At 40.0% G+C, this 23,587-nt stretch overlaps 3 protein-coding genes across 4 annotated transcripts; 2 read left to right on the top strand and 1 right to left on the bottom strand.

The window, feature by feature from the left end:
• The first annotated feature begins 2,030 nt into the window (after positions 1-2,030).
• LOC140786324 (squalene monooxygenase SE1-like) lies at positions 2,031-6,839 on the top strand. 2 transcript variants are annotated; one of them, XM_073134656.1, is made up of 8 exons: positions 2,031-2,485; positions 3,104-3,215; positions 4,080-4,254; positions 4,904-5,072; positions 5,180-5,398; positions 5,533-5,808; positions 5,943-6,221; positions 6,506-6,839. In XM_073134656.1, exons 1-8 carry the CDS (start codon positions 2,258-2,260, stop codon positions 6,608-6,610), a joined length of 1,563 nt encoding a protein of 520 aa, XP_072990757.1. In that variant the 5' UTR covers positions 2,031-2,257; the 3' UTR covers positions 6,611-6,839. The 2 variants fall into 2 exon arrangements, with proteins under 2 accessions (XP_072990757.1, XP_072990759.1); XM_073134658.1 differs by having other exon boundaries at positions 2,159-2,782.
• A 736-nt stretch (positions 6,840-7,575) lies between these two features.
• LOC140786323 (pentatricopeptide repeat-containing protein At3g49710) lies at positions 7,576-10,486 on the bottom strand. Its single transcript, XM_073134655.1, has one exon. It carries the CDS (start codon positions 10,405-10,407, stop codon positions 8,242-8,244), a length of 2,166 nt encoding a protein of 721 aa, XP_072990756.1. The 5' UTR covers positions 10,408-10,486; the 3' UTR covers positions 7,576-8,241.
• Positions 10,487-20,540: 10,054 nt separating this feature from the next.
• Positions 20,541-22,569, top strand: LOC140787244 (homeobox-leucine zipper protein HOX19-like). Its single transcript, XM_073136055.1, has 3 exons — positions 20,541-21,533; positions 21,679-21,758; positions 21,852-22,569. Exons 1-3 carry the CDS (start codon positions 21,078-21,080, stop codon positions 22,153-22,155), a joined length of 840 nt encoding a protein of 279 aa, XP_072992156.1. The 5' UTR covers positions 20,541-21,077; the 3' UTR covers positions 22,156-22,569.
• Positions 22,570-23,587: the final 1,018 nt, after the last annotated feature.

Raw genomic sequence — 23,587 nt, 5'->3', positions numbered from 1 at the left:
CATGTTCAATTAACTTACTTTATTGAATATAAATGCACATCTAATATAATTACCAAACTTTAATTAGAAATAAATTCTATTAAAAGCAAATTCATATAAATACTCTCATAGCCTCATTTATTAAATAATAATTATTATGGCTAACTAGACTACTTTCTAAGGATGATCAATACTTGAGGCTCAATTGATAAGAATAATGAATAAGATGATTAATATAAGCCGACCAAGGTGGCCGGTAGACGGTAGTGACAGGATGCCTTCTCCAAGGCCGATGACCATGGAGATCATCATCACAACCTATTGAGCCACAAAAGCCCCACTAGACGGTTGCTCAAGCTCCCACGGAAGGAGATGAACGTGACTAACCCATCGGAAAGGAGACACATCGACCATGGCGGCCAAAAAAGCAAGGGGAAACTGGCGACGGGAAGCTATGAGGTGTAGCCTCAACCAGCGGCCTAGAGTACCCATGAAAGGTACCTAGCGAGGGAGGATGGCGAGGGGAAGCTCCCCGGTTAGTCACGGCGTCGACACGAGGTTGCTGACTAGCCTATTGCTCGATGAGATAAACAAGAAAATACGTTAACTAAATCAAAATCAAATTCACAAGCTGAAAGGAGACTAATTGACGAGTCGCTCCACGGGGTTGTCAGGCTCTGATGGCGCTCCGACGCGATGGAAAGAAGAAGGGGAAGAATGGGAAGAATGGCGGCCGGAGAAGAGAGGTGGGGAGGGGAAGAACAAAAAGAAGATAGAGAGGGAGGGAAAGAAGGGTAGTTTATTATTATTTTTCATTGTTACTGGATGTTACATAATCAGTACAAATTATCATACTATCTAAAAGGAGATTATAGTTATCGTTTATATCCTTACATGGTCTTGACCTAGAACAGCGTGTTCAATATAGTGTAGTAGTTGGAAGTCATAAAAGCGCATTTATCATAGTTACTACCAACTAGTCAGTAGGTGGGTTGGATGGATGATTAATAGAAACATGTGGCGACTATTGTAGATATTTCCAGATGACTATTGACTAAAACTTCATTATATTTAATTAAACTTATTTAGTACTTATCAAAAGATCTATTTAGCATGTGTGTATAAGGGCCGACACTACTCCTATAAATTAGTTCTCACTCTAGGGTTAGAATTGTGAAGTTGTAGTTCTTATTTTTGAGCATATTATCTCTTTCCCAAATACATGAAGATTTATATTAATTTATATTTTTTTAGTGTCTATATATTTATAGTTGAATCAGACTTTGTTTCAAACTTAATTCAAAGCTAAATGAAGCTAAAATTAGGTTTAAATTAATTCGGACTTAAAATTGAGCTTATAACTATTGGCTCAAAAACTAATTTTCAATTCAAAGCTTGATCCTGGCTATAGGCTCTATGAAGCTCGGATCAATTAAGCGCTTAGTGGCTCACAGTCACCTACGTGACTACATCATTTCAATTGAGAACCAAATGCTAGGAAAAGTACAGATATAGCTCTCACTTCGTGTGCATGGCACTCGTTCCGGCCACGTGTACAGGACCATTTTAATTGTAGCAATCGTATTTAATTATGAACAGCTTGCACTATTCGATACGTGTCGACGTCTCACACCGAGCTCGTGCTTCTTATAAGACCACAAGGAGGTTCTTAAAAAAAAACAAAATACTTACAAATATTAAATAAAATATATCATAAGATAATAATCTTATTTGATTCATATTAGCTACCGTGTGGCAAATTAGCCAAGACGACGGGGGCCCAAAGTCCAAACCTAACCACTTGGTTGAGTAAGTAAATGTATTAAGATCTCAAATCTAGGAGCCGTCCCTAGTTTTCTGCAGGTGGCGCAACTTCCCGGTTTCCAGCTCGGCTCGAGAAACAAGTATTGCTTTAGGATTCCCGCAGATCCGCATTAACGGGTGCGATCTGTTTGACAGCATGGCCTGACGCCAAATCGTCACTCACGTGAGTCTCGTTTGTCTCCTATCTCGGAAGTAATAAGCTACTCCTGCGGAGGAGGTTACGGAAGGCTACGCCTCATTCTCTGGTGTCCACTGTGCAGTGGGCGGTACGAACACCTCTGGTGAGAGTTAACTTACAAATCACCCGCTACGATATACCCCCCGAATCGATTAGAAAAGCGCAAACGCAACCGGTGGAGAGCCGCTTGAAGCGAAGAACTCGACTCCTCCTCTATAAGTTGAGCGAACACGAGAAGGAGAGAGAGAGAGTATCGCGGTTTTGAAGGAGGAGGAGATGGTGGGTGATTACCTCTTTGGGGGGATTGTGGCCTCGATTCTAGGGTTTCTCCTTCTAGTCGGATTGCGAGGGAGGAGGAGGGCGACGGTCGCGGGCGCTCCGGCGGAGGAGGCAGCCGACGGGAAGGGGGAATGCTGCTCCAAGATCGCCACAGATGGAGGCACTGACGTCGTCGTGGTCGGTGCTGGCGTCGCCGGATCCGCCCTCGCCTATATTCTTGGAAAGGTGAGATTTTTTTATGTTAAATCTAGATTTTTTTTAGTCGTCGCCGGATCAGCACGACTAATAAAAGTGTTTTATCTGATCCTAATTGGTCGTCTTGAGCGTCTTGATTGGTCCGAACTCCGAAGACCGGAGAAAAAAGGGACGCCAATATATCTTTTTGGTAATAGGTTGACTTTTCCTATTGAGTATAGAGATATCTTCCATAGTCGCGATTTATCCATCAGACGACACGCCCTTCTTTCTAGATGCATGTGGGTGTGCATCTAATTTAACACGCCCTTGTTTGTTTTTTCTCAGGTATCATCCATCATATCTAACTTTCAATTCTTTAGTAAACGCACCAATTAATTTCTTAAGCTCTATAGATTGGACTTGCAAAGATCTATATATGTTTCCGTACGTTTTTTGTTTGTTTTGTTTTTGTGATAGGGGCTTCTTAATTCCTCACATTTTATGTTTATTCTTGTTACGGGTCTTTAGGGAAAGATCATGCTTGTTGTGTATTCGCTACTAAGAAGATTATATTGCAGAAAAAAATCTTGAGCTTGTTACTTCTTCTGCTGAGGATGCAATACAGAAGAGGAGAAGCTAAGAACTGATTTTGGATTTTGGTTGTAGGATGGACGTCGAGTTCATATTATCGAGAGAGATTTGACAGAACCCGATAGGATCGTGGGTGAACTTCTACAGCCTGGAGGCTACCTGAAACTGATCGAGTTGGGTCTCGAGGGTAAGCATCACGATCATCTTCCTTCTATGTCTCTTTGTGCTAGCAAGCATCACGATCATCTTCTTCTATTTCTCTTTGTGCTAGCAATGGGAAAGTGTTGAAACCCAAAAAAGTTGTCAAACTCAAGATTCTATTAAAATTTTTTGGATGGTTGCCGAAATGGAAAAGTATTCAGTCGCTTTTGTTGATTTAAGCAAGGTTCAAAAAATCGGGATCGAAATCAAGATAGGCCTTCCGAAAAAATAATATGTATCGACCATATTGGTCGCCTGAATCGGATCAGACTTTTTAATTACATAAAATTTTAAATATTAATTAAAAATGCAAGAAAACTTTTAAAAATTTAGAAAAAATAAAGAAAGAAAAACTATGATATAATAAAAATTGAAAAGAAGAAGAGATTAGAAAGAGAGTAAGTAAAATAAAATCAAATAAAAGAAAAAAAATCATGATGCAGTGAAGAAGAAGAAGAAGAAAAGAGAAGAAAAAGAGAGAGAGGAAGAAATAAAAAAAAACTGAGAGAAAAATAAAAAAATAAATTAAAAAATTATATGCCGGAGTTTGTCGGAGTTCACCAGAGTTCATAAGTTCATCGAAGCTAAATCTCTTCGTAAGAGAAACAATGATTATATGTAAGGAGAGAAAAAAAAAGAGAAAAAAAGTAAGAGAGAGAGTGAAAAGAAAGAGAGAAAGAGAGAGTTCGGATTGGCTGATCCGGCGAACCATGAATTTAAGATGGACCTGATTTATTCTCTTGTTATCTATTTCCCCTCAGCACCTTAGCTTCATCATTTAATCTCGTTGTTGTTACATATTCTGCGGCCATATTTTCATATGATGCTCTAATATATCTTTTATCTCCAGATTGTGTGGAAGAAATTGATGCTCAAAAGGTCCTTGGATATGCTCTATTCAAGGATGGAAGAAATACTAAAGTCTCTTACCCCTTGGAAAAGTTCCACTCCGATGTTGCTGGAAGGAGCTTTCATAATGGCCGGTTCATACAGAGGATGCGAGAAAAAGTTGCATCTTTGCCTAAGTAAGCCCTTTTCCTTTTAGATTTTGAAGATTTTATAGTTTGATTTTTTCTAAATAACCATTGATGATTGCTAAACATTGCCCTATGTAATTGTGTCATTTGTCATTTTATCTTCATGCTCTAGAAAGTAAGTATTTCATTGTTTGTTGGCCATGAATTGCACCATGAGATATTCCAAAAAGCTTGAATAGCAGCCTTTTGTTTTCATTTCTAATGTAGGTTCAAGAAAGTAGATATTCAATGCATGACCGTAAAAGGGGGATATATCATTGTAAGAATAGATAAAACACATATCTAGAAAAGCAGTTTGATTCAGTATTAAGTCTGCGAATGAATACTGCTCCAATGTTTCCTTTCTGGATCCTTAGCCAGCTAACAAGATGGTCTTTTGATCTTGGATGGACTCATTGTTGCATATTTTTTGCAATCTATTATGTTGTTTGTACGAAAGATATGAGAAAAATAAATGTTCATGTTCCATGCTACCACTACGGAATTATTCTTTTACATTTTATTTGAGTGAACCCTGCTTATCTTGCTTTTTTTTTTCCCTTTTAGTTTTTCTTCAACTTTTCTTGGTTGTATACTTTGTAGGAACATTGGATAGGTGCAAAGCTGATGAATGTGTCTTGAATGTTTTTTTTTTCAGTGTCCATTTGGAACAGGGAACTGTGACATCACTGCTTGAAGAAAATGGGGCAGTTAAGGGTGTTTTATACAAGACTAAAGCTGGTGAAGAACTAAAAGCTTATGCACCTCTTACAATTGTATGTGATGGTTGCTTTTCAAATTTGAGGCGCTCTCTATGCTCTCCAAAGGTAGAAAGATATAGTTTCTGACTGGCTTGTCAAGCTCCATTTCATTCTATGTCCATTCTCAAGTTTCATGCATTCAATCCAAGTATATCTTAATTTTCTTTCTTCAGGTTGATGTCCCCTCCTGTTTTGTTGGATTGGTCTTGGAGAATTGTCAACTTCCATATGCAAACCATGGACATGTTATCTTAGCAGATCCTTCTCCCATTCTGTTCTATCCAATAAGTAGTACTGAGGTTCGTTGTTTGGTTGACGTTCCTGGTCAAAAAGTACCCTCTATAGCTAGTGGGGAAATGACAAATTATCTGAAGACTGTTGTGGCACCTCAGGTATACTTTAATAAACCATAGGAACTAATTAACTAAAACTATGACTCAGCTGTTCTTATTTTTCCTAGAAGATTGTGGAAGAGAATGTTCTCCCTATCTGTAATCAATTAGTTTACCTTGGAAAATAATGTCAGGTTCCACCAGAATTGCAAGAATCTTTTATAGCAGCCATTGATAAGGGGAACATAAGAACTATGCCTAATCGGAGCATGCCCGCTGCCCCTCATCCCACTCCTGGAGCTCTCTTAATGGGGGATGCGTTCAACATGCGTCACCCTTTAACAGGTGGAGGAATGACAGTGGCCTTGTCTGATATTGTTGTTTTGCATAATCTTCTCAAGCCTCTTCGTAATTTGCATGATGCATCTGCCTTGTGCAAATACTTGGAATCTTTCTACACCTTACGAAAAGTAAGTATGCTTAATTGATGCTGGCATTGACACAATTTATTTTCATATTTCATTGCATGATCCTTGACATTGGTGATTAAAAATATGATGCGTTGGAGAACGAATAATTTCTTGTCTTACTCCATTATTTGCAGCCGGTTGCTTCTACAATAAACACACTGGCAGGAGCTCTCTACAAAGTCTTCTCCGCCTCACCTGATCAAGCTAGGAATGAAATGCGTGAAGCCTGTTTTGACTATCTAAGCCTTGGAGGTGTCTTTTCTAATGGACCTATCTCTTTGCTATCTGGTCTTAATCCTCGTCCTTTGAGCTTGGTTGCACATTTCTTTGCTGTTGCCATTTATGGTGTTGGCCGTCTATTGTTGCCATTTCCTTCACCCAAGCGACTATGGATTGGAGTCAGATTAATTTCTGTAAGTATTGGCAATGGATTGCTATCATTCTTATTTCTTCTTTTTATTTCTGTAAGTAATAGCATTGAATTGTTACACTGTTAGCATCAGAATATCTTATATGCACAAATTAACATGTCCTTGTGGTTGTAGATAATGCAAACTGCATTCTGGTTGGGAAAACAGAAAGATCTTTGACTTTGATACCTAATTTAGAAAAGCTGCATAGCACAGCAGAGAGAAGAAGTAGAGTCTGTTTTTCTCATTTCTGTTCATTCATTTTGATGGAAGGTTACTTTTTGCAGGGCGCCTCAGGTATTATTTTCCCTATAATCAAAGCAGAAGGTGTTAGGCAAATGTTCTTCCCTGCCACAGTCCCAGCATATTACAGAGCTCCTCCTGTCAACTGACATGGTGAAGAAATGGAACTCGAATCTTTGCAGGGCACATTTCTTTGTTTTCATATACTCGTCTTGTTAGATTTGTGTCTGTAAAATGAATGGATGAGAACCTGCCAAGAGTTCCACTTGAAAATTGCCTGGATTATTGATCCATTCTTGAACATATAGTTTGCTACGCCATATGTAGAACTGATTTGTTGAGTAATCTTGAACGTTGAAGCATCAGTATTAGATGATATATATATATATATATATATCTGTTAAATTCCTGCATCACTACTAAGAAACCAGGCTATCACTTCGTAGTACTTGAAGCGTTGCGCTTTCTTTTTAAAGCTTTTGCTAGATATCATGATCCGGCGCAAGTGGAAATTCATTGGTCATGACTACATCGTATCTCCGTCCACTGACCAGCTGTATGTAATTGCCTATGATGTGCCATTAGTTGCTTAGCATCTGCACGAGAAACTTGAATGCTTTTGGTGGTTTCTTCGCAAGTATAGACGTCTCCAAAACTGGCATGAAATATTTGCAGTCATGGCATTTGTTTCTCCCATTCCCTTCGCCCCCACCCAGTCAAGAAAGAGGTGACTAATTTGCTAGAAAGTTTATTTACTATGATTGATTCGAAGTGAGGAAGAAGGGGGATCGATTCAGCTATTAAAAGTGCGCCACGCCTACTAGAAATGATCATCAAAATGGTCCTTTTCAGTTTCAATCCGAACTCAATTCCTAGCTTATCCAAGAGCAACTTGATGGCATAATAATTAAGATAAATATAAACTATAATTTAATACTAAACGTAATAAATTTCGAGCCTAAAAGTACCAATAGAGTTTGACCTATGTCAATTCAACCCCAACTTAATTTAAGCCTAAATTGAGCTTGAGTATCTTGATTATTTTGACAGCCCTAGGTCCAGCCTTTTGCACTTGCACTGGGAAATAGACAACAAATGTTTACGCAGATAAATATAGCCAACACCATTTACTAATCAATAAATAATTAAATAAATGTTACATTAGAAATAAGAAGATATCAAGCAAAAGACCACCTAAACAACTTGTTGATCTATATTTTAAGCCTATTTATGCATCTAATTCTCGTATCCTTATAAAGAAGATACAAAGACAAGAACTCAAGAAAACCTAGAATAATAATGGACGTTTAGATCTTTAACGCAATGGATCTTGTTTTTGTTAGATTGAGACCTACAGCAAGCACTTTAGCAGTTGCAACTTGTATGCACAGTAAGTGTCCCCAAGCAGTAGCTACTGAAGAGTAAACCAACCTGCAAGTTGATGAACACTATATTTTTGTTAGAAGGTCGCTCTATCAGAATCAAGAAATCCAAGGGAATAACAGTAGTGCTTCTTGTTATCAAATTAGTCTTCTGTTTTATCCTTTATTGATCCGAGCTGATGATAATTTATGGACTCTGCAGCAGCAATATCTGAACAGGGGGAGTCTTAAAAAAATAGTGATTGGTGTAAAGATTCGGCAGCCACTATGGTCTCATGAGGAACTGCACTACTAAGCCTGTTAAATTACCTCCTCTCTTTAAACCAAGGCCATACTATTACCAGCTAACTCAGCTTTCCTGCTGCAGTTGCATTAAAATCTTTTGTGAGTATATGTTGTCACCAGTAATCTCCACAAGAGCAACTCCCCTCTCTAAAACAATGGAACCTATGTCCATCCCTGATAGTAATCTCTCTCCCAGCTATAGCAGAAATGATCTTAATTGCATTGTGGCAATCCCCACAAATCCTTAGGTTCTTAATCACCAGTATGGGTACTCCCTCTCCGGTGCTGATCAATCCAAAGGCAACAGCGAGCTTCTCACTGTGGTGCCGTAGCCTTTTCTCTCCCTCAATTTCTTGATCCCTTGCTAAAGCCCATCTCACATCTGGTACATAACCTGCCTGCTTCATCTTCCCTGACATTTCCTCCAAGAACTTATAGACGTCTAAAATCCTTGGATGAGAAACATCATCAGCAACAAAGACATGGATTACGTTCCCCAGTTCAATCCAGCTACAGCCAGGTTTCTTCCTCACCCCTCTATCTTTCATCAGCTTTCTGACTGTTGCAACCTCTTCCCATCTCCCAGTGCTGGCATACATGTTAGAGAGCATCACATAAGCTGATGGATTTGAAGGCTCCAGCTGCAAGAGCTTTTTTGCTGCCAATGCCCCAACCTCCATATTCCCATGGGTCCTACAAGCGCCAAGCAATGCGGTCCATCCAATAAAGCCCGGATCGAATGGCATTGTCTTGATCAGCCCCTCAACTTCTTCAAACTGCTTAGCGCGAGCAAGTAGATCGACCATGCATGAGTAATGCTCTTCACAAGGTTCAATTCGATACTTATGTTTCATCAAATTGAAATACTCTCTACCCTCCTCGACTCTTCCAGTGTGCGCACACGCAGAGAGTACAGAGATGAAGGTAATGCTTGTGGGCAACTTGTTCGAATTGAGCATATCTTTGAACAGATCCAATGCCTCAATGGCCTGACCATGATAGGCGAAACCAGCAATCATCGAGTTGTAGGAAACCGTGTTACGTTCCGACATCTTCGTGAACAGCCTATTAGCATCCTTCAGGTTCCCACATTTGGAATACATGGTAATCAATGCATTGTTAACTGAGATTTGATTGGTAGGGAACTCCGACTTAAGAGCCAATGCATGCATCTGCTTCCCTTGGGATGGAGATGACAAATTCGAGCAAGCGCTGATTGCACAGACAAAGCTGCAATCATCTGGCTGGAAACCATCTCTCTGCATCTCTCTAAAGCATTGGAGCCCCTCCTCAGAGAACTCATCATTCAACGAGTACCCTGATATAATTGTATTCCATAACACCAAATCTGGCTCATAGACCTCATCAAACACCTTCTTTGCATCATGGATCCTGCCACATTTTGAGTACAGATCGACCAGACCACTACCAACATGAGGATTCTGCTCGAAAGCGCTCTTAATCAACTGGGCATGAAACTGAGCACCCCCAGACAAGTCCTTTACCACCGTGAATGCCGTCAGCACGCTTGCCAGTGTGTACATGTCGATCTCTAGTTCTCTCCTCATCATCTCCTGGAACAAGCTCAGAGCTTTCGGCCCTTCCCGGTGCTGCCCGTACGCAACGATCATGCAATTCCATGAAACCCCATCTCGTAAACCTGCCATTTCGTAAAATACCCGCTCAGCGTCATCCAAGAAGCCACCTTTACTATAACTACTGATGAGCGCATTCTTAACAGACACATAAGAATCGAGCCCAGCGGAGATAGCCAACGAATGCAACTGATCAACGCCGTCGGTCAGAGAAGAGATGACCGAAGAAAGTGTGAACCCATCCATTTCGGAGCTAAGGCGGCGCATGCGGTTGAAGAGACGCAGCGCATCACGGGCCTGGCCATCCGCGGCGAAGACTGAGAGGAGGGTGTTGTAGGAGACGAGATCAGGACACGGGATTTGGGAGAAGAGGCGGGAGGCCAGGTCGGGGTGGTGGGAGTAGGCGGCGAGGAGTCCGTTGTAGGAGAAGACGTTTGGGTGTGGGATTTCGTCGAACAGACGGTGGGCGAGGGGGAGGTGGCCGCATTTAGAATAGAGGAGGAGGAAGTGATTGGCTAGGTAGGTAGAAGGGGGCACGTAGGACTTGATATAGAGGGCATGAAGGGCTCGGCCCGAGGCGAGGTTTTTGGTGGCAATGCAGGACTTGAGGAGGTCGCGGAAGCGTACGAAGAAGAGGCGATGGTAGTTGTAGTTGTAGTAGTAGTGAGAGGAGAGGTGGTTCATCTAGTGCTTATTAGCCAGACAAGGCCCATGGAAGTCTAATAATATTAAGATTGGATCTGCTTACTGCTTAGCCAGACAAACGCCCAATAACCCAACTACTTTGGATGTAGGCCTTAGATATATATATATATATATATATATATATATATATATATCTTCCTTTATTTAATAATTTCAGATAGGGGCCCATTTCGTTTTCTCGGCCCAAGAAGTAGTCTGGGGCCCACTTCTATTAACTGAATCGCCCGCGGCCGCCCCCTTCTCAAATCTAACCGTCGTCGCTATGAAGCGCAAATCGTCGTCCTTCCCGCCCTTGAGATCTCTCCACCGGCGTCCTCCTCGAGATCTTCGTCCATCTTACTTCCTTTCACTTCTCGCAGCTTCCTTCCATTTCTCTCCACTTCTCACCCATTTTAAGCGTGTCCGAGTTCGTGCCCACCACTTTCGTCCCTGCTCTACTCTTCTCCTTCATTCTTCCTTTTTCACCATCGTCGGCTGGGTCGCGTTGTCTTCCTCAGTCTCTCCAATATATTTTATCACGTTTCGTCGTCCTTCTGTTCCCGGCGATGTACTCAACGACCTCTGTCGCGCGTCCTTGGTTTCGCTGACCGGCGATCAACGACGACCGCGCGCCAGCCGCCATCCTCTGCCTTCAGATTTTTCGTCGTATCCTCCAATTGTGCCAACATCGGTGTTCATACCTTCTTCTCCGGGCTGAGAGTTGGACCCCGGCGATCTACGTCGGCGTGCGTGACCGGTTCAGGAGAACGATCGGACCTCACGTCGTCAGAGTCGTCTATTGGCTACAAGAGGACGATGCCATCCGCGCGATGCCCGTGGACACGTCGCAGGCTTAAGTGATCGAGCTCTCGAGTGGCATCTCCTATCGTCTCTCTAGGAATATCTTGCTAGCAGCCGCGAGGAGAAGAGGCTCTCGTTCGTTGCCTTGGATGGGTTTTTCCTCTCCATTTGGATCCATCACCGCGACGATGGTGATGGTCGACGAGAAGTGGGTGCCAGAGGAGGAGATCGACCTTTGGAAGCTGATGCGGGGGAGAGTGATGGAGGCGATCGAGAAGCACCGACCTTGCGTGTGGAATTGGTTTCGTTAGAGTAGTTTCGCGGAGAGGAGTGGTGCGGTGTTGTTGGAGTCGGGGGCTGTGGTCTTATTCAGTTATTTGTTTCACCTTCGGACTGGGAGACCGGAGAAGCTGGGTCGAAAGAGCGAGGACTGCAAGGGCTGGACGCTAGAACGCGTGATTGAATGCGAGATGCTTGACGAAATGCTTCTTAGAATATCCATCTTTGATCGAACCACCACATGCAGGTATGTTGCTGTTCCAATATATTGGAGTAATAGCCATATAGCATTGTTTTACACAGATGTCACCGCTGGATAAAATATTCCATTGTCATTTTGTTCATTTCTGCATCAAGTAAAACTGTTAATTAGCATATCTATTGGACTGGAGTCCTGTCCTCTTCTTTGTATTAAATCTCAAACTGCGTCTGCTCTCATGAGCTCCTAGATATTTACATTGAATCAGTTCAGAGAGGTCTTTCTATAAGTCTGATGCATTCTTTATTCGCAGCTTAATTCCTGTTGTAGGTTTTTTTTTTTATCAGGTGACGTCTGTTTACACTGTGGTTCATGTGATTACTTCAACTTAGTACGTTAAACATGAGTTCCTCCTCTTTTGTAAGTAAATGTTCAATTAGTTGCTATTGGCACCATGACTCTTTGAGAGTCTCACCCAACTAGATTAAGGAAACATTTTTAACAAGGTTGTTTCCCATAAACAAGGTTGGGATATTGACTGCTTAATTCGAGTCTCGCCCAACTAGGTTAACAATTTTTAACAAGGTTGTGTCCTATAGCCAAGGTTGAGCTTTTGACTTATGGGTCAAGAACAATTGACCTCGGAGTAATCCCCCTGCCCTGACTCAGCCCAGTCATGAGATACATTAGTCTCAGGCCAATCTTTAAGTAAATGTTGGTTCTAACATGGCCCAAGCCTTTTCTTGAACTAGGCCCATGTGGCTCCCAACCTAGACAAGAATGCAATCAAGTCTAATAACGGATCTCCATCTGAACTCACACTTTGAATTGTTTCTGATCAAATTGTCGTCATCCGACACTGTTGTCTCCTTGGACTGCTTAGCATATCTGTGCTTATCTCTTGATTTCCCTGGGGAATCTTAGACAAGAGTGTGCCCATTAGCTCATCAAGTTAAGATTATTATCCCTAACCCTTTAGATGCATCATGCTGTCAATATCTATATGCACTATTTGAATTTTGTAATCATATAGAACATAGAATAGAATAAAGTGACCCACAAGAAAATGCCAATTGTCAGCTTGTAGGTCTTTCCATCATGGTAGGCAGATGTCCTACATTTGCTACTTAATTATGTTCAAAATTTTGATGGTCATTCCACGTCTGGCTTTACTTGGAGCTAATGATATATTCTCCTATCTTTCTCATACTTCTAGTCCAATTCCCACAGGTTGTTGTAGAGTCCAATTCCCACGGGTTGTTGTGGAGTTCAATTCATCAGGAAATAATATTGGTGGATTGCTGAATTCCATAAATGAAGTCCTTTATGCCAAATTGAGCAATGACCATATAGCATACCCAAAATGGGAAACATTTCATCGTATGAGTAATTTTGTTCTTCTAGAGGGGCCACATAGAAGAATCTCCAGTTCTACCATTATAGTCCTCTTTTCTTTTGGTTTAATTCCTCGACAAATTTTGTGCGTGATCAAATCAGATAGTTGAATTCATCACTTGTGTCATGATTAACCATCAACAGTTTCTTGCTTTTTATCTTTTAATAAACTTCTTGAATACTTGGGTGGGCAATTCAAATGTATTATGGACTTTACAAGAGAAGAAAATAACAAAAGTATCATGAATTATAATTTAGATATGGATCCAAGTCAAACAGGAGATATCAAGTTAGCTTTTCGGTATATGCAGCACTATATCAGGTCCAAGTCCAGGATTTTGAAACCAAATTTAATAACTATCTTAGTAGGAGTTGGCATGTTTTGGTTTCTGTTGCGACCAGCTTTCCTCTCCCAAAGTCCAAAGGAGGGCAGCTATAGTAAAGTTATGGGCCTGTTTTGGCCCACTACATGAAACGAGGACTTAATGAGGAATTGGATATAATTCTTATAAAAAATGGATGGAACTTTATGATTCGCGATAAAATGTGTGGATTAGAGAAGGATAGGAAAACTAGGCTTTAAGATACAAATGATATACAAAATAAACCAAGGATACACTCAATCTATTCACAAATTACAATTATATATGAAGTATGCTCAACAGAAAGAAGCTTATCCAGTCCGTCTGAGGTTGGAATTATTGAATTATTTCCAGTTGAATCATCAGTAAACAAGTATATTAGCAACCGACGGTAATCTCTTAAAAGCCTTAGATCTATTTTATATCTTGTGGTCCTTAGCTTATCAAGTAAAGATTATTATCCTTGTCCCCTCAGTTGCATCACCTAATCATGGCACTGTTTTTCTTTTATTGATCAATAGGACAGGATCTCTTATCTCCTTGCTAACCTATTTTGATTAAACAAGTTTCAAATATTTAATATAATGTACTCTTTACTATTGCAAGTTTAATTCACAACCTATGGCACATTCCCTTTCTTCAAGAGTTCAAGACATCCCAATAATTTAGAGCGAGTGATTTGGTACAGAGTAACAGTAATAAGTTTGTTATGTAGCTTTATCTTGAAGTGTTCTTAAGGCCTTTGAGCCATAATACATCAGCTAAGGATTTATCTTTTATTACCATGTTGTGACACATTGTACAAGAACATATTTTCCTTGGTCATGATTGGAACATTATCCGGTCAGTGATGAATTCAGTTCACTCTGTAGGTCAATCATGTAATGATATGGACCATATGATCCCTTTAGTACATGATTAAACATTTAAATTATTCATATTGTCTTGTTTAGTACCACTCGCTTTCAGAAGTTAATTCATATAGCTGTCTTTGGTTGATAACATATATACTTCCATATAGAACTCCATCATTGGAAGGTATAACCTAATTTTTGACATTTTAAAAAAACTAATGAATATTTTGGTGTCGATAGTAAGGCATATGAACATCATGATTTACTTGCCATCAATACTATGTAGAAATGAATCTGCCCTATAATATTCATAGGACTTTCTTCTTTTTTTCGTGAAAAATATATTTGTAAGAATTGCCGTGAGGTGGTAAGGTATGTAAGAAATGCCCTATGTAAGACATGCTTTCTTATAAGTGGCAAGGGATTTAAACCATGGAAAGGCCTCGAGTAATGGGGGTAAGCTGGCTTCATCTTAGTATACTATTTAGTACATCTCATATTGTTCATTTGTTATACAAAAAGTAATGATCATAACTAACTTTATCCCATGCATCTTATATTGGATATTCATTTGAACATAAACCTTATCCTAAGCAGCTACTAGGTCTTGTTTTCATTTGTTTATTGGCTACTCATGTTGGGCTTCACAATAATTATAAGATTTTGTCCATACTCTTTTACTTTGTGCAAATGGGTTATTTTTCTAATCTCATGTTTAGATGCAAGAAGAGGCTTTTCCATCAGAATATAGGTCATGGTAGCAGATGCCCTAGCTTGACATAAAGTTAAAAGATCTCATCATCATCCACATCTATCACTTTATTTGTACCTCATGACATAAGCTACTTTTATTTGAACCTTATCCTGCAACTCCAAGGGCTGTTGGTAACTCCAATTCAGCAAGTAATAGTCCCATTGTTGATTTTAACCAGAAAGGAAGTCATATAAAGCACAAGTGAGCTATGAAGCATGGGTCTATATATACTCACAAATAAGAATCTCTGGCAGTACCAATTTAATCCTCTCTGCTGTAGTCTTAATAACCTAGCAAGTGAAATTAATATTTTGACAAAAGTGAAGTATTTTCTTACCAAGCTAACAACTTCTATAAATATTTAATGAATTGCTGAAATAATCTTCAACTCCTGGTAAATCATTGGTGGGTGACGCATTGCTCTTTGGCAGTATTGTATCATCTTCAAGACTTCATTGATCTTCTAAGCTATTGGAATTGAATATGTCCTAACTAACCTTAGGTAAGTTAATTTATTTTGCACACGCCTTTGTTATGTTAATTTAAAGGACTTATAGATTGCATGCCATGATTTGAATGGTACTTCTTTCTTATCCATGTTGTCACATCATAAAAAAGAGAAAACACCGTTGTCAGAAAGTTATACTTGCTCAGCAATGAATTTTGATTGGCTGGTTAATAAACAACTAAGTGTCCTGCCTAACTTATAAGCTGTATGAAGTCTTCATTCATCTTGTATTCTTGTTTGATACCCCCTTCCATTTTAAAAGCTAAGTTGCTAGATTGGCAACAATAGACAGACAATATGCTTACATCTTTTGATTCATCATTGGTAGGCAAATACTACTCAGGGACACATGTCAGTTGCCCTGTTTCATCAACAATATACAACTATACACCATCGGCATCCATCTGATGTTTGACTGTATGTGGCATTAGATGAAAACCAGAAGTTTTTTGAGATTCAAGTACAAGAGATGAACCGACCTTGGTTTCCCTTTATTTGGCACAGATAGAGAAGATGATTTGTGGAATTGCTCCTCTGCTAGCGTGTAGGCTTTTGAATTATTCAAAAAGATGATGTATCAGACATTATTGGAGCTAGCTACTTCTATTTCTTACCTTAGAAGTTTTCATGACAGCAAGTATGGGTAGTGTTCTTTGATATCTATTTGGATCTAACTCCGGCATAAGCTTTTAAGGATGAACTAGCCAATGATATAGGGTTGAAGATATTTTTCTCTTTCTTCTTTCTTTCTTTTCAAATTCAAGATAATGTTATCTAAGAATAATTGTGTAATCTCACAGATATTTCTAATTTCATACATCTTGTTGCTAAAGCTTGATGCTCCTTATTTCTTGTCTGGTTCTACAAGTATAATGATAAGTTCTTATAGTGAATACAGCATGGCCTCTTCTCAAGTAAAACTTAATGTTTATCGTATAGATTCTTGTGGGATGTTGATCTAATGATGGTGATGTCTTGAAGTGATATAGCAAAATGTATGGATGTCTTGATTTGTATTTTCTTTTTCTTTTTCTTTTTCTTTTTTTAAAAAGAAAAATCTCTTTCCAAATGGTATTTCCTTTATTACAATTGAAAAAGAAGAAGAAGAAGAAGAAGAAGAAGAAGAAGAAGAAGAAGAAGAAGAAGGGAAATTGGAGTCGAGAAAGAATGGAAGTGACCAAGAAGCTGTTAATGATGTCTACTTGGGTGGTGGTGCAAGCACTGAATCACACGAAGGCAACTATTGGATTGTATGAGTGGTGGCCCACCAACTTGCAGTTGGGGATGGTGGTCCCAGATTTGATCCGAACTGATTTTTTTAGTACATCCGGGTGCATCGATGCTTCCTCAAAATCTGACTGACTGCCTTGGCCGCCCATGGCCATGATTGAAAGAATGGCTGGTATAGTTTGCTTTACATGGAAAAGTTTTTGGGATTCCTTTCTACTTACCTAACTACTCTTAACTTTCATTTGCATCTCAAAACCTATTCTTTGAATACAAATTAGGACATATGTGCGATTCTATTTGATATTGTATGACTAATTGGTCCAAAAGCCTCATTAGCTATTGGATGATGATGAAATTCTTTATTAAATTTTATATACCGACATTTTTTGCCATGTGCTGCCTTTAAACATTTTATCCTCTTTCCTTTATATTGTGTGTGTGTGTGTGCAGTTATTATCGCTATCCATTATTTTATTTATTTTTTTCTGACTAAACTCTCAAACATGCATGGGCCCCATGGATCCCCCCAGTGGGAGAATTTGGATCAAGTAGTTAGTTTCTTCAACGGGAAGCATTGGATCATTAGTGTGTTGACTAATGGGAAGGGGTGAGGAAGGGTTGGACAGGAGCAGCAGGAAAGGTGGAGTGCTGGGTTCAAAATAGAATACAGGGTAGACAAATAGGGTCCCATCAAAGATTTGAGGATTTTATGATGGCGATGCCAAATGATTCGTATCCCATGTGAGCGTGGGATTGAAACCTCTGCCCCTTAATATTGGATATTTCTCACTACAAACAAATCAAACAATGAAGTAAGTAGATCAAGTCAAATATTGGATAATTTGTTGAGTGCACTTAAAAACATAGCCGATCGATCACCGGATATTATTATTGTGGTAAAACACTATACTCTCAAATTTATTCAATACGACCACCCCCTGTCACTGCATTTGTGGGGTAAATTTCAAGCACACGTAACAAGTCCTCCTTCTATACCTCTGACGTGTCTAACATTTATGAGATCCTGAGATGGAACCACTTCTTTCTTCGGCTATTGCACGTCGCCATTATCTTTTTGCAATTCTTTTTTTTTTTTTTTTTTTTTTGGAACATAAAAAGTATGTGGGTGTGACATGCAAAGCAAAGTAAAAGGAGGATGAATCATTTGTTTGATATTTACTGTGCATCTCACTCGGATGAATCTAACATAGCCTTTAGAAAATCTTAAAGAGAAAATTTTCAAATATATATATTACTATCGATAATGACCGGGTACTAATCAAACATATCCTCAATCCGTAAGGAAGATGACCAATTCAACTGGCACGAACTAATCAATCGCTAATGTCAATAGCAATTCTTTTACTAGATCGATCGATCTCCACCAAGATGTGGACGCAGGTTAAGGTTGAAACTAACCTAACTTAAACCTAACACCTAAGAAGTAATAATTAGTATCTTGTGTCTCAAATGCCAAACCCAACACACTGAACACTGCCTCGAAAAGGAAAGTGGGGTCAGCGACAAGCAGGAGCATGACGTGTCCATCAAAACAGTGTCACAAAAAGCCCACTAGCCCACGAGGGCATGGGCCCTCTCCAAAATTAGTGGGGCCTTTTCACACCTCTCTCTCCTCCCCATCCCCTCTCTTCTTTTATAGATAAAAAGTCGGTGCCTTATTGATGCAACCAAAGCATATTAATCTCACCACTTTCCAAAATGCATCCATTCCTTACCTAACCTTTCTTACTTCATAAAGCTTGGCAACAAAACACACACACTTAAACAAAAGGCATATGTTTTACGTTCAATATTATCTCCACTCTTACACTATTAATTAGGATGACGGTGGCTTTCATGTTAGTTGGTAGCAACAGCAGCAGCAGCAGCAGCAGTAGGACAAGAATAACTCAAGCTTGCAATTGGCTTTGCAGACAGCACGGTCGCCCCCAGACAGGTGGTTAAGAGCATATATACCAACCCTTATCTTGTACACGTGTTATCTCTCAGCTGTCTTTTCTATTCTTAAACATATATAAAGGAGCCCTTTCAGAATGTATCGCTAGAATTTTCTATGCGTTTACCTTTTTAATATTCAAGAAAATCACAGGGTATAAATTAAGAGGTAAAAATTGTGGGGGTCATTTTGTGGTACCCAAAGGCTTTAAAAATAAAATTTTATTTTTTAAGACCACCTCGCAAATCCTATCTATCTTGTAGGCTTTGAATCAAATACCCTCCTTCCCCCCATGATAGCAAATCATTGGTGGCCCCGCCGCCACGTTGCGTCATCGACGAGGAGGTGTCATGGCCAGGCAGCGACACGTGAGCGGTGGGCATGCTTGCTTTTTATCCACCAGCGTCTATTGTGTGATGATGTTAGAGAAGCCTCCACTGGTGTTAGCCTAATATTATTTATGCGATTTGATGAGGATTTGGAGGTACTTTCTTTCTTTTTGGTGCAGTCCATGAAGCAGTAGTTATTCTCTAATCACGTCATTAGATATTGCTTTGTCGATTGCCTCCAAGTCAATGCGTATCTGAGCTCAAAAGTTGCTTAAGATAATCATTGCTCAGATTGTGCATATATCATGACCACTAGCTAATTAAAAGTATTGAATCATTTGTCCTAGACTCTTTGCTTATCTGGCACAAATCATCTATTTTAATGACACTTTGAAAGAGATTGTCTACCCGTGGAAATAAAAATGCTCAAGTAATTAACAAACATGAGAGATAAACCCCCCCGGCCCAAAGAAAATTAAAAACACATTAATTGCATGCCCTCGGTAATTAATTGGGAGTAGTTGGAGGTGATGAGCTCATTATTGAACGATTCATAGTGTACCATCTCTCTCTCTCTCTCTCTCTCTCTCTCTCTTGCACATCAGCATTATGCTATGCACGGTGTGAGATCTAGCTAGCCGGTAGTGCAATCATATAATTAGGTACATATCTTTCTGATCGAAAATCTCAAAGCCTCTTTCTTGATTTAGATCTTATAAGGCGCGCAGATCCGGCATCTTCTTCAAGTTTCCCCCTTGCGAACAAGACAATGGAGGTCATGGTGCATTAAAATCTTCGCTATTAGTTCGCCCATCCCTGCCACGTTCCTAAGTGAAGCCAGACCATAGGTGGGAATAGTTGCATCAGCCCCATATATGACAGTCTTCAAGACTAGCAACTTTTCCATGTAAGGATCCAACATCTCATGTGTAGCCTTCAATTTGGCTGGACCCAATTGACCTAAAATATCATTATTCCATATATATATATATATATATATATATATATATATATATATATATATGTATGTATAAGTCAGTGTCTCATCCTCCGGTGATTGCCTGCTGGATCAATAACTTTCAAATACGTACGTACCATACCGTATCGTGCCGACCGTATGATACTTTAGTATCCCTCCTAAGAATCTCCTCCTTCCTAGATCTTGGAAAGCTTTGCCACCAACCAGCTACTACTCGCTAACAATCAACCTTCATTTAATACAAATGAAAGCTTGTGTTGATGTTTGATTGAGTTCTTATGTAACTTGGAGAAATTTCTCCCTCCTAATGTAATTCATTCTGTCTGAGTTTATTATATTAATAAATTCCTAAAATTAAAAAAAAAAAGTCAGAGTCGAAGGCACAAGGAAGCTTTCCATTGGCTTAGTAAGTCCTAGGTGGAAAGGAAAAAAAGAGAGCCAGAGAGAGAGAGAGGGGTACCACACATAGTTAATGAGGAGAAAGGTGGGTGGGTGGGTCGTGAATAGAGGAGGCACGATCACACCCTTGATGTGTTTTATAAATGTCTTTGCCCCCCCCCATCCATTCCCATGTGAATCCACGTAGTTAATTTTCTCTACCTCCTCCTCCTCCTTTGTACACCAATCCAACTCCCTCCCCCGTCCTAAGTAAAGAGTTGGTGGTCCTTTGCACCGTTTCGCTTTTAGTACTAGAAGAAATCGAGTCCATAGAGTCGGGTTCCCATTTGTCAACCTTTGTGACTGGCGTTTAATTGTATTTGTATACCTCGGTTAGGTTAGGTTATATATCCTCATCCATAACCCCCTCACTCATTCCTTCCTTCCTTCCTTTTACTAACAATCATAAGCATAGCCATAGGCATCATCTTTCTCCTCCTCCTCCTCCTCTTCTCTCTTTCTCTCTCTTTCCTCTCTTCCAAGCAATATATACAAAAAATTAAGCCTAGCTCTCTGCTCTATCAAAAGGAAGAAGGGGGAGAAAAGAAAAGAATTAAGCTAGCTATAGTTAGGGGATCGAACATCATGGACATGGCTAGTCCACAAGATGTTTGTGACAGAGGCCTAGATCTCGGCCTGGCCATCGGCGGCGGAAGAGGAAGGCTGTCGAGCGCCGATCTGATTCGCCTTCCAAAAGAGCCGCCCTTCTCATCAGTCATGATTTCCATCAACAACAACGAGGAGCCATCCCTCTCTTTATGCCTTCCTGATAACATGAAGGTGATGAGGGAGCTGGAGGTTAAACCCCATACAAGGCTCTCCTCTCCTCACAGCACGGTCTCGTCCTTCTCCGCCGCCTACCCGCAGAGCGTGAAGAGAGAGAAGGACACCGGCAACGACGAGGCGGAGGTGGAGAAGGTCTCGTCTCGGAGTACCAGCGAAGGAGAGGAAGATGGTGGTGCGAGAAAGAAACTTAGGCTTACAAAGGAGCAGTCCGCCCTTTTGGAAGATAGGTTTAAGGAGCATAGCACCCTTAATCCGGTATGTAATTCACTTTATTGATATAATTTACATCTTTGTTTCACCCATCCATCCATATATGTATACACACACACACACACACACAGAGAGAGAGAGAGAGAATTAACAAAGCTAATCATCTTAATTTTCATATATCTGATATTAGAAGCAAAAGCAAGCCTTGGCTAAACAACTCCATCTCCGGCCACGACAAGTAGAAGTATGGTTCCAGAATAGGAGAGCAAGGTCCGTAACGTATATAAATATATATATATTAGTATTGTCTCGAATCGGATTTCTTGATAATTAACTGAGGGTTAATTGATTAATTAATTGCAGGACGAAGCTGAAGCAGACGGAAGTGGACTGCGAGTTCTTGAAGAGGTGCTGCGAGACGCTCACCGACGAGAACCGGCGGCTGCAGAAGGAGCTGCAGGAGCTCAAAGCCCTAAAATTCGCACCGCAGCCGCCGTTCTACATGCAGTTCCCAGCGGCGGCGGCGGCGCTCACCATCTGCCCTTCCTGCGAGAGGATCAACGGCACAAATGACGCGGCCAAAGCAAGCGGCGGCGGCCCGTTCGTGGTGGCGCCGCCGAAGACCACCCATTTCTTCAACCCCTTCACCCATTCTGCAGCATGTTAATTATTAGAAACAAGCAGGCCGCCTGAGATCACCGCTAAACTACTACATACATAGTAGAAACTACGTACCGTAGCTTCTCCTCCTCTCTCACTTAGTTTTATCTAGTTGAGGAAGAGCCCATAGTTATAATTAATTAGTGTAGAAAGGAAATATCGGGTCGAAAATCCCGAAAATTAATTTCCTAATGTTTAAAGTTTGATGAAACTAAGACTGTACCTAGCTATAGTCTTCATATATAACCCATTTCTTTTGTTGTGATAAAATCATTAATGTATAGAAAGAAGTTTATTTTCAAAGTAAGATTAGCTATAATTCAATGGCTTCTCTACTTCTGTTGTACTTCATCTAGCATATGTACATCATGAACTCTATGTATATCATGGCATGGAATACACCCCGACACACTTTTGGTCATGGAGGGATATTTTGTTTTCTAAGGCATGCCAAGTATGGTGAGGAGGCATGACAAAAAAGCATGACCTTTTTGATGAGGCATATATTACAAACTTTGGTTGGAGATGTTGTAAGGGGGGGTGGGAGATGATAAGGAAGGCTCACGGAAAGCGTGTGGGGAAAGCAAAGAATGATAGATATATAAATAGAAAGATAGATAGATAGCTCATTCAATATATAAACGTTTACACACACATACAGAGGAGCATATGTGAATGGAATAGAGAACAGAGAGTGCATGCATGGCCATGGTGGGGTCATCCTCACGTGATGTCTTGGCCCTCCAATTTTCTTTTCCCAGATATGATGCATGATATATATATATATATATATCACCGCTTTGTGATATATAACATAGGAGCATATCCGCCTGTTGTATAACAAAAAATTTAATGAATTAAATCTATGTGTATTTACCTTGATGCATTTATAATAGTCTTCTTTTTTTTGAGATAATTATCTTATCGATCGATCAATTTAACATTAAGTATGTGAGAGGGGCACATCTATCTCTGTTAATAATTATTAAAAAAATGAAAATACAAAATACCATGGTCATGGTCAGATGGGCATAACTCTTCAGCATTGGCAAGGGGATTTGGTAATCACTTCACTTCTTGTTCCCTTATGGGCCTACAGATCGAAGTTGCCTTAAATTAAAGTATATATATATATATATATATATATATATATATTTATTTATTTATTTTCTTAGGAGGTTGTCTTAGTCCTAGTTGATGGGAAGAGGAAGCTTCCTATTGGTTATATCATTGGAGGGAGTAGCTATAGCTTTTGGGTTGTGTCTTGTCATATATGGATCGCTTACGTCATTATACACTTTCATGGGGGCATCGGATAAGATCAACATAGATATATAGATATAGAGGAAAGATCTTTGCTTGTGCGTACGTAAGAAGGCTAAGACTAAGACCGGCTATTAGTTAGCTAGATAGTAATTAATCACCGTGATTCTCCGCCT

The sequence above is a fragment of the Typha latifolia genome, chromosome 4 (assembly GCF_019914945.1).
Source record: "Typha latifolia isolate L0001 chromosome 4, TyphaL0001v2, whole genome shotgun sequence".
Classification (NCBI taxonomy): Eukaryota; Viridiplantae; Streptophyta; class Magnoliopsida; order Poales; family Typhaceae; genus Typha; species Typha latifolia.
The sequence above is the reverse complement of the archived record's forward strand: the minus strand, read 5'-3'. Positions and strand labels throughout refer to the sequence as shown.